Genomic DNA, 11982 nt, shown 5'->3' on the forward strand with positions numbered 1-11982 from the left:
TCATTATCTTACCGGTGTCAAAAAGATCCTTATATAGGAGAGCCGTAAACTTAAACTTATTCTGTTAGCCGACATTTTCTTTGGGATAAAGTTAGGTAGGCCAATAAGCCACGCATAGACCAATTATGAGCCTTTGCGATACGAGATGGATTTCAGTTGCCAAGTCCAACAGGAGTAGTCATCCTTTAGGATGCCTGCGAATTTTAACAGAATCTGCGGCCTCACTATCGATACCTTCTCCAGTGTATCATAACGTAGGGACCCTGTAAGCACAGCGTAGTCTTGACAATGCGGAACAAGTGCACAAGAGGTGCTCCATTGTTTTTCCGATGCCCTTCTTTAGACATTTTTTGCAGTCTTTTTGATTAGTCAGCCCCATCCACGTTGAGTTTTTGATTCTGGGGTCTCTAACCCTGGCTTTTTATACCTACCGCCAGGTGTCTCATTAGCAACAGCCTTTATTTAACCCATTCGCCTAATTCAGAGGATGCATATAAAGTATTCCAATATAAGGGGATAATTGAGAAAATACGTCAGCATCCGACTGCCTACAAAGTAATGACTCTGACAGGAGCCGCTTGAAATCATGACATTGCAAGCAGCGACACCCAATGCCCAGTCGACATCCGCGCGGAGAATACAGCTGAGAGGAATTTTTGTCGACCTCTACGGGATAAACTTAATATACAATATCATGTTCGGGGTACAAACAGGATGGAGGACAAGAAAGACTCGCTAAAAAATCCAACGAGCTCATTCACACTAAAGGAATATAATTTGGAATTCCGCTCAATCGCATCAGTTGCTTTGCGGAACTGGGGTCTAAAACTGGTCTTCGTAAAATGGACTCTAGTGTTTATTGATTGGAAAAATTCTCGAAGAGCTTTAAGCTTTAGTTTCAATATCAAAATCTATCGAAATATTTGGAGTTGGCAGTCAATTTGCCACTTAAGTACGTGAACTGTGAATCGGTAATCTCGTGTAAAGTTCGACTGTTCGTGATGAAGCTCAAAACTAGGCTCAAAAGTTCTTGATAAAAAATCAAAAAAAAAATTTAAAAATTAAATATATTATTACTAAAGATGTATGTATGTGCTATATATATTATAAATATATTTACAGTTCAATAAAACTGAAAATAACAATATTAATAACACTTAAAAAATATTGCATGATATAAATAAAAAAATTGTAGCATGACATTTTTTTTTAAATCAACTTAATTATTATAAACAATGCAATTTCTCCGTTCACTTAATCACCAATACCGCTCTTTTCTTTCCACATAAAAAAGTTGCATGCGATATTTTGCTTTATCTCATGCAAAAATATCGCTGACCTTCATATTGCCGCGTGTAAAAGAACACATACACGCGTATAATTATTTTTTGGAAAATTAAATAATTTTTTCGTTTGCAGAAAAAATATGCTTTTCTAAAAATGCATTTTGTACGCAAAACCAACAACAAATTTGTAGTGGCAATGAGACTGCTGCTCACTTCTCCGTGTCGCGACAGTCGATGCAACGTGCTTTACCGTTTGTTGATTTCCACTGCGTGCTGCGCTGCTTATCATAAGGAAAATCATCGTCATAGTAATGTTGTTGCTGTTTGTGTTGTTGACCATGTTGCTGCTGCTGGTGTTCATTGCTGACAAGAGCCCAGCTGGTTGTTTTGGTGACGGTGATATGGAAGAGTGCTGCAGATTATAACGGTAGAGAGGGTTTATTAAAGTTTAAAAATTAATTAAAAATTAATAATAATTAAAATTAAATTAATAAAATTGAAAAAAAAATTAAACGAATTAAAAAAACGAAAAAAAAATATAAATTTCAAAAATATAAAAAAATTTAAAATATTTAAAAATGTTCAAAAATATCTAGAAAATTAAAAAAATATAAATATTTAAAAACAGGTCAAAAAATATAAATTTTTTTAAAATTTTTAAAATTTTTAAAAAATTTTTTTAAAAAATTTAAAAAATTTCGACGAAAATTTAAATTCCAAAATTTTTTAAAATTATAAAAAAAAATATTTAAAAAATTCACAATTAAAAAATTAGATATAAAACTACTATTTTTTTCAATTATAAGAAATATCAAATTGGAAAATTAAAATAAAAATTAATATTAAAAAAAAAATCATTTCATAAAAAAATTAAAACAAATTTTTTTGAAAACAAATCAAAGTATTTATATTTTTTTAATTTTTTTAAATTAAAAAAAGTTTGACGAAGATTTAAAATTTCAAAATTTTTTAAAATTATAAAAAAAGAACATTTAGAAAATTAATAAAAAAAATTAAATATAAAATTTAAAACTTTTTTCATAAATATAATAATTTAATAAAAAATTTTAAATATAAGAAATATAAAATTTAAAATTTTTTCATAAAAATAATAATTTAATAAAAAATTTTAAATATAAAAAATATAAAATTTAAATTTTTCTTATAAAAATAAGAATTTAATAAAAAAAATTTAAATATAAAAAATATAAAATTTTAAATTTTTTTTATAAAAATAATAATTTAATAAAAAATTTTAAATATAAAAAATTATAAAATTTAAAATTTTTTCCAAACATAAAAAATATGAAATCTAAAATTAAAAAAAAAATATTTTATAAAAAAATTAAATAATTAAAATAAATTAAAATAATTAAAAAAATTTAAATAATTAAAAAAATGTATAATTACTTAGGCAGAGAAAGGCGGTGAAGTACTTCATGATCTTAGCCTGTTTTCTACGCGTTGTAAAGAAAAACTTGATTTTTTGCAATTTTGTCATTGACTATGTGGTGGCCTCTTCTACCGTTCGCTGCTTGCAATGTAAGTGTTAACGATCCTGAAGCAATTCAAAGCTTTTATATTTTCACACTGCCCTTATTTGTAGCTGTTTGCTGTGACGCAAATCGGTTAGGAATTTCATTTTGTTTTTGTCACTTTTCACATCCGTTTGGTTTATTTTGCGCCAAATGGCGTATGGTACCACAAGACTTGCTGCTCGTTTATTTCATGCAATAATAAAAGAATATTAATAACAAATTAATTTTTTTCTTTAATATTCGCGTAACTTTGTGCTCAATCGGCACACATATTTTATATATACATATTTATATATATATATGTATGTATTAGTGCGTGTTTGTTACACTCGCACTTGTTCAAGCTGGGTGTGCTTTGGTTGATTTGGCTAATTTGCCTTCTGACGTGAAGAAATGCATATATTATATTGCTGGCCAAAACATCGTTGTCAGGACGGACTTTCGCAATGTGTTTGCTGTTTTTGTTGGGTTTCGTTAACACGCATACATATGTATGCTGTATTGAAGTGCGTTCACGTAAATATTCCGTGCCATAAGTGACCAGAAATTAGAAAACTTGGAGATCCGAAAGTTGATTTTGATTAAAAACACCAAATGGGCATCCGTTAGGCCTTGAAATAAGCGTAGTAGTCTTAACTAACTGCAAAGGCTGAGCTCAAGCTACTACTGGGGTCACAGTTGGCGGATAGTGGAGAGCCTATGCTAAGTAGGTTAGCTGCGAATAGTAATACACCAAGAGCTGTAAGTAAAATGAGCAAAATGCTTCATGCGCCCAATAAACTTCCGGCGAAAAGGCAAATAGATGCCGGGTTTAAATAAGCGTCCACACTCCCACGGGAGTTGCACCGAGGAAGAACCTAATGACGATAGGGTGGCAACAAAGCGATGAGAGATCACACAGCGACCAGCGCCTAACGTGGGCAGAAGCGGATGCTCATTAGATCAACATGAACACACCACAATAACAATAGAAAGAACATAAGAGTAAACATGACAGAAAAAAGATGGTGAAAACGAGAAATACTTACCGTCTTCCGCTGGAGTAGAAGGGTACCTAGATCCCCTATACTAACCACTACTTTAAAACAATCGGACCAAAGTGGAGAAAATACAGCCTTAAGAGAAACACCAGCTACACAAGCAGGATCCTCAAGATAAGATGAAGGTACGAGCACCCCATTTGCCATCACCAGAATCCCGGACTACCGAAACAAGAGCATATCAGCCAAATGAGATGGGCAAAAAATGAAACCTTAGAGTAGTGCAAAGGTATCGCGTAAATAATGAAGATGGCGATGTCTAAACAGAAGAACGTCAGCATGTATGACAAGAACGGAGCGGCAAGGCTAGACGAACTCTTTGACGTAATCTATGACGCAATCAAGAGTTACTGCAGAAACTGGCTTACCGCAAAAAACGAGAAAATTCGGGGACAATTAAGAAGACGCGCCGCTACCCCCGAGCCAATTACCTCGAAGCGGCGTGCGACAAGCTCTGTGGAACCTCGAGCAACATTGCGACAAAAGCACGGTTAGTGCCAACAAGTTCCTTCCTTCTAAAAGGATGAAGAAATCCCACGCAGAAGGAGGAGAAATGGGGAAGCACTTAAAACCACAGAAGAAAAACAACAAGGGAAGAATAAAACTTATAATAGGCCCAAGCGGCAACCATAGGCGTAGCCAGCAGAAAGCAGTAGCTACGCAGAGGCCTTTAGAAATATTCGAAGTAAGATAAATCTTAAAAAAGCAGATGTTAAGATTAAAGAAATCCACAAAACAGGAGCCGAGGGTCAATTATTAGAGCTGGAGAAGGGACATACTATAAAAGCCAGCATTTGCGAGGCACTCAAGACTACTTTTCAGGAATCTGCAACTGTGGCCGCTCTTAAACCAAAGGTCACTATAGAGATTAGATACAGATCTTACAAAAAAAGAGAAGATCCCAAAATTCAATAATCAGCTGCTACTTGGCGCCAAGCGAGAGCATACATATTTCTATTTGAGTTTGGAAAAAGCTAGGTAGTAGAAAAGAAAAGGGCCTAGATTATTCCCGTTCACCTTTTTTCATACATATTTGGTAAAAAGCTTCCATAAAATATTTATCAGCATTGCGTATGAGTCTATTGGCAGAACCCATTCAAACCTAAAATTTCAGCGTGATGGACTCTGCTTAGATCATATAGTTCAGAAAACATCCTAGCATTCACTTTCGGTCAGAAAGATCTCGGCGCTTGCTTAACATACGAGTGTTCAATAGATCAAGCGCGAGATCGGTAGATGACAACGGAGTATCACCTGATGAAATTTGTGGTAAGGATGCAGTCTCTGGCAAATTCATTGGTTTTGTAGTTTCCGGTATTTACGCTGCAACCGGGCACCTAAACAAGTCTAATACGAAAGAAACTTGATACTACTGCTAACGAGGTCATGCACTTCTGGACTAGCTTTGGATGCATAGTCAGCAAGCTTAAAACAGTACATCTACTGCTACCATGATGACAGCGACCTCCACTGGAAAGACATTACATCTGGTAGCCTGAAACTACATAGATTTGATGAAAAGTTGCATCTCCTGCCTTCACTCTTCTTTCGATCCCTTCGTGAAAAAATTTAATGCACCTCTTTTCCAACGTATTCCACAAATTCATCGCATGCCTGTAAGCATAAATGGAACAAACAGGAAACGCTAACTTAGAGAAGGCAATTGGTTGGTTCAGTTTAGAAAAGACGTCCATTATAACCACAGCTTGAAAAATATTAGTAAACTCTTGTAAAGAATCAATGAATCCATGAAATTGAGACTTATTTTGAAGCAAGGAACGGCTTGTATTACTCAAATGGTATGGAAAAGTTGGAGGGTCGCTTTAATCAGTGTATCACCCTTGAAGAGAACCATATTGAATAAAAAAAAACGATTTTGCCGAAAAAATTTGTTTTACCATGTTAGGCCGGGGACTTTTAAATTGACCTGTTAGTTCCGGTGGTATCCACTCAGACAGCCAAGCTTCAAAATTACATGTCTTCACTGAGTTTAATATTTAAAAAACACAATGAACAAAGCATTCGTCATTTCAAATAAGTTATGTTCAACATATTGAAACAAGCAAAACGCCTAAAAGTATGCTCAAGTGAAATACATCTCTACCACAAGTACTTGGTTTTGTTTACATTTCGCCAAAATTAGCAGACGCACTAAATTAAATTTGGTTAAATTAAAAAAAAAAAATATTTTCTCACTTAAAACTGGTTCTTGTTGTCATTCCACTTCGTTCTTTTCAAATTTAGTCGCCAGTCACTTAACGGAGTGTATTTTTGGCAAAGACATTTATGATTAACAGCCAATTTAGTAGCAATTAAGTGTGAGTACTTGAGAGCACACGCTGTCGAAAGCTGGCGCTTGTTATAAGTGTTGTGAGCGATCATGCCCAGTGATCTTCTTGTGCCACGAGCAACTCAGCTCTAAAGCGATTATTACATTTTGACTAAACATTTCGAATATTTCAATTAAATTTGACGCGCTTTGTCGGCATTTACTAATAAATATGTTAATTGAATGGGTTCTTTGACGCGCTGCCGACTTGTGTCGCTGGAATCGCGCAACCGTTAATGTGTAGCATGTACGTGAGTAATGTGTTGTTGTCTCAAATATTTTCGTCAACAACAGGACTGAGGTGGCAACGATCTTCTTGTGAAGCGGAGCTAATTCACTGGTGTATAGTTTGATACAGCTTTTTCGTGAAGGAATTCATCATACATGAAAGCTTTTTAAAGCTCACTGATCCATTCCAGAAGGTTAGCCACATTCACAAGGTTACATCGTTGATTTGATTAAAGATAAAGATCGGTTTGTGCGACAGATTGTGTGCTGCGTTCAGTAGTCGGTCTTTATAATCGCCTAGAAGAATTTGTAATTCGAGATCCGTTGGGTTTCGTGACACATTTACTATGGTGAATGATGGCCATCGTCAGAAGCGCCATACATAATGCTTCGAACTGCTACTGCTGCTGTGGACAAGAACATCGAAGAAGACCCGAATGAGTTCATCTGCTATCGTCTTCTATCACTTCAATTTATGGACGATTTTGCGGAAGGATCTTGGTTCTGGGCTTACAAAATCCAACTCGTTCAAAAATTTAAATCGGACCACTTTCAAGCACGTCGCACGTTCAGTAAATAGAACCAAAGCGAGTTGGCCACTGATACCTACTATCACAAGAAAATTTCGTCCAGCGAAGAAGCTCACTTTTGGGCTGAATGGCACTTGGAGTGATGACACAAACTATTACCGAAACGCCGGTACAGGAGGAAAACCTTGGTGAAACAAGAGTATATCTTTGGTCAGGACAAAAAATTAAGAAAAGTGGATGGCAATACGTCCTACCACGAATTAGAGCTTCATCCAATTCTGATCGAAAAAAATTATGCTTACTATCTAATATTGTTCAAAACTTTTATTCTTACTAATATTGATAATTTTTCAAAAAGCTTTTGCAAATTTGTTTGAATGTTTTCGTTATACGAAAGGTCAATCAACAAGGTCAAGATCATACATTCTTTCAAGGTGACCCAACGCTGGTATATGTTGTAGTTTACAAGCGCCAATAATATATATAATTGTGGGTCCAATTTTCCATTTTTTTTTTTCAACCACAATCATTGCCTCTCGTTATGTAAACCTCCTTCTTCTTCTATGCAACCTCACCAAATAGTAATTTCTTCTGAATGAAAGTGAATATGATGGATATATTCTTTCACTTAGTCAAAAATATGGTTCGTTGCAGAAGCTAATTCGACACTAGAAACACCACACAAGATATCTCGTTTGGAAAGGCGTACCAAACTTTTTATTTTGACAGCTATCCCTCAAGGAAATCAAATACTTTTTCACCAAGATATTAACAAGAAAGCGTAGTAACAGGTCAATTGAATAGTCCCTGCCTACCAGAGTAAAACACCTTTTTTTTTGACAAAATTCGTATTTTTATTCAACTAGTTCTCTATACACTAATATAGCGGCCATCCTACCTTTTGATACCATTTTGGTAGAACGATCTGTACTTTGCTTTAAAGTTGGCCTCAGTTTGAGTGACCGTCTCGTTATTCGACGAAGATATCTTCCCAGCGTGTATTCTTTTCAGATCTGAGATCACGAAATAGTCGCTGAGGAACCGATCTGAAAAATACGGGTGAATGCGAAAGCAATTGGAAGCCCAATTCATGGATTTTTGTCATCGTTGTTACTGACTTGTCGCACGGTGCATTGTCTTCATGAAACCGCACTTTCTTTTTCTTCAAATTCGTAAATTTTCCGACGATTTCGTCCTTCCAAGGGCCCAATAACATAATAGTCGTTGTTGATGGTTCTTCCTTTTTCACGATGTTCAGTAAAAATACAAGTAATTCAATGCGCATTCCAAAATACAGACGCTGGAGCTGGTTCGTGTGTAGCCCTCTCGGATTGGACTTCGAAGTGAAATGATGGAGCCATCTTCTGTCCATTGTCACTTATTGACGAAAACCCATGGATTTATTAGTCTTGAGCATCTCCAAACACTGATCCGAATCATCAACTCGTCGTTGTTTTTGGTCAAAAGTGAGCTCGCACCCACTTTGCAAAGAGTTTTCTCTTACCCAAATTGTCTTGAATGATATACATTCAGTTAATAGCTATAGAGTGCCTGCTTCACTTTACGAACATCCAAATTTTTCGGTGCTCATTTCACCAAGTCTAACGTTAGCATACCTATTCTTGGTGGCTAATTTTTCTGGGGCAGTGTCTGGAAATTCGTCATCAGCCCAAGTTCTTGCTTCAATTGTATTTCTTCTCTTCAAAAATTCATATTTTATCAACACGTCAAAATACTTTGTATCCATTTTTTTTTCATATAATAAAAGTTGCTTCGCTCAAAATAATACAATTCACAAACCAATGATCTGACAGCTGTCAAATTTATACACACGTCTTTTGAAGGTTAGGGCTAAAAATCCTAAGGATTTGTTTCTAGTAGCGCCATCTACATATGTACTTTTCAATTGACCTGTTACCTGAAAAGAGAGTAATATAATTTTCAAGACAAGAAATGCCAAAAAAATCAAGGGAAATAAAGATAATATGAAAAAAAAGACATTTTATAGAGATATATCCACAAATACTTTTGTATTATCTGCGCTCCTTACTTGTAAATATGTTTTATCAAAATCTTAAAATAAATTTTCGTGTTGCTAACAGCGTTCAATATTAATATTAATAAATTTTGTAAACTCACAAACGCTTCTCAATACATATGTATGTTAACGTAAATGGGCTTGAAAATAACCAACAATAACAAAAGCAGCGTCATTGGAGCAGTCAAAATTATTGCTACGCTCCGAAAGAGCCAAATGAAAATTAAACGTAATTCAAATTTTTGCATTACCTGTTTGAGAAGAGTTTAAAAACATTTTAAAAACATTAAAAAGACAAGAGAATGCGAAAACGCGCAAAATTTTAACGAAAATTGATTGTAAAATATTTGTCGCAGCAAAACGCAAGAAAATTTGCATAAAAATAAAAAAATATATAATTTTGGTTGATATTACAGACAAAGGAAATGAAGCGGTCACAGCTGTAAGTGCATCATTGGAGCCAATGAGCCGAAAAAATTACAAAAAACACGTTGATTCTCACTGAGGTATAAAAAGCGCTTGCCGTCAGCAGACTGAAGCGCAGAACGTTCTGAGACGTTCGCTGTAAGCATTTACACAATTTTGGAGTACAATATGAAGGTTTACTTATTGCTGGGTAGGTAGTAAAAATATTTAAGAAAAATTTTGAAATATTATTAAAATACAATTTTTTATACCAAAAATTGCTAAACAAGTTTTTTTCTTGAAACAAGAAACATTTTTGACTTATTAAAAACGCGTTGCATTATCAATTCCAGCACTCATTGGCAGCGCTTGCGCCTATCAGATCAGCGCACAGCAGCAGAACTTGGTCAGTGTGGGTCAGCCGGGGCAACCGGGACAGCCGGGTCAACCAGGACAGCCGGGTCAACCAGACCAACCGGGACAGCCCGGTCAACCAGGCCAACCTGGTCAACCAGGACAGTCGGGTCAACCAGGACAGCCGGGCCAACTAGGCCAACCGGGCCAACCGGGACAGCAGGGTCAACCAGGACAGCCGGGTCAACCAGGTCAGCCGGGTCAACCGGGCCAACCTGGTCAACCAGGACAGCCGGGTCAACCAGGCCAAGCTGGTCAGCCGGGTCGATCGAGCCAACAAGGACAATCGGGACAACCTGGTCAGCCGGGAAAGCCGGGTCAACCTGGTCAACCAGGACAACCGGGTCAACCAGGCCAACCCGGTCAGCCGGGTCGATCGAGCCAACAAGGACAATCGGGACAACATGGTCAACCGGGTCAGCCGGGTCAACCAGGTCAACCTGGTCAATCGGGACAGCCAGGCCAACCCGGTCAGCCGGGTCGATCGAGCCAACAAGGACAATCGGGACAACCTGGTCAACCAGGCCAACCGGGTCAACAACCCCAAAAACACCCACATCACAGTCATCAAGCACAAAATCAACACGCACAACAAATTGAGCAACATGTTGGGCAACTTCTTGCGCATGGCCAGCAACATGGTTCGCATCATCAGCATGAGCAACAAGTTGGGTCCAGTCCACTGCAAGTACATCAACATATCTCACATGGACAACAACAACAAGTACATCAGGCGCAGCAACATCAACATCATGGTCAGCAACATGGACATCAAGGACAGCAACATGTGCAACAAGGCCAGCAACATGGACATCAAAGCCAGCAACATGTGCAACAAGGCCAGCAACATGGACATCAAAGCCAGCAACATGTGCAACAAGGTCAGCAACATGTGCAACAAGGCCAGCAAAGTGTACACCATGGACAGCAACATGTGCTTCAAAGCCAGCAACATGGACATCAAAGCCAGCAACATGTGCAACAAGGCCAGCAACATGGACATCAAAGCCAGCAACATGTGCATCAAAGTCAGCAACATGTACATCATGGACAGCAACATCAGCATCAAGGCCAGCAACATGTTGTACAGCAAGCCAAATCACAACAGCAGCAATATCAAAAAGTACCCAATGCGCCGCAACTTACGCTCACCGGTGTCGTGCAACACGTGTCCATACCGCATGAGAACTATAAGGTGCCCAATCGTGTACAACATGTTGTCGATCTGGCACACGCACATATTCCACAAGTGCTGAATTACCACAAGTTGCACAAGAATGACGTGAATCCGGTTGTTGTTGCTGGCAAAGCAGTAAAAGTGCCTGTGATACCGCCGAACGTGCAACAAATTGTGGAACAAGTACACACACACGTTCCACAAGTAGTAAATCACCATATACAACAACAAAAACAATCGGCTGTTGTGCAAAATCAACAAGGTGGCAATATCAACAAAGAACAACAAGAACCAGTGGTTGGAGTACAGGGTGCTGTTGTTGCGCGCAGTCAATCGGTCGCGGTGCCACCACAAGTGCAACAGATTGTCGAACATGTGAACAAACATATACCACAAATGATTCTCTACCTAAAGGAACAAGCACAAAAACTGCAAGAGTTTATCAACAAATTTCAACAGCAACAACAACAGCTAGCACAAGATGTTGTCAGTGAGCAGCAGGCGGTGTTGCCGCAGATACCCGCCAAAGTGCAACAAATCGTTGAACACGCGCATCAACACATTCCACAAGTGGTCAGTCATGCACAGCAGCACGTACAGCAGGTACAGCAGCAACAGCAACAACAACAGCCAGGTGTTGCTCAGCCAGCACAGGGTGTAGTAGTTGGACGTGACGTGCAACCTTCCGTTCCCGCAAAGGTGGAGCAAGTTGTCAATCAAGTACAACAACAGGGTGTTGTACAGCCGATACAGGGTGTTGTAGTACCACAGCAAGTTTCAAAAAAAGTTTATACCGTGCAACAAGGCGGCACGCAGAAACAACCGAATCAACAGCAGATACCAAATGCTGTCGGCGGTGCGGCTGGGCAGCTAACCGTTGAAGTTCAGCTGTGAACACCGAAATATTTTTTCGATGCTTCGATTTTCCAAACACTGTTTCATAAGATTTCGTTTAGTAAAAAATCACTGCCTTCGTTTTTGATATAAATTTTTTTTC

General features: G+C 37.7%; 1 protein-coding gene across 1 annotated transcript; it reads left to right on the forward strand.

Annotated features, from left to right (window-relative positions):
• The first annotated feature begins 9583 nt into the window (after window positions 1-9583).
• LOC125778651 (putative mediator of RNA polymerase II transcription subunit 12) lies at window positions 9584-11982 on the forward strand. Its single transcript, XM_049457410.1, has 4 exons — window positions 9584-9605; window positions 9748-9804; window positions 10306-10532; window positions 10800-11982. Exons 1-4 carry the CDS (start codon window positions 9584-9586, stop codon window positions 11877-11879), a joined length of 1386 nt encoding a protein of 461 aa, XP_049313367.1. The 3' UTR covers window positions 11880-11982.

The sequence above is a fragment of the Bactrocera dorsalis genome, chromosome 5 (assembly GCF_023373825.1).
Source record: "Bactrocera dorsalis isolate Fly_Bdor chromosome 5, ASM2337382v1, whole genome shotgun sequence".
Taxonomy (NCBI): Eukaryota; Metazoa; Arthropoda; class Insecta; order Diptera; family Tephritidae; genus Bactrocera; species Bactrocera dorsalis.

Excerpts from the sequence above, each read along its gene's own strand:
- LOC125778651 (XM_049457410.1), top strand. The coding sequence starts at position 9,584 with ATGAAGGTTTACTTATTGCTGG. Across the intron at positions 9,805-10,305 it reads ACAGCAGCAGAACTTGGTCA|GACAATCGGGACAACCTGGT; the intron begins GTGTGGGTCAGC and ends CGAGCCAACAAG. Across the intron at positions 10,533-10,799 it reads CACATGGACAACAACAACAA|CAACATGGACATCAAAGCCA; the intron begins GTACATCAGGCG and ends CAACAAGGCCAG.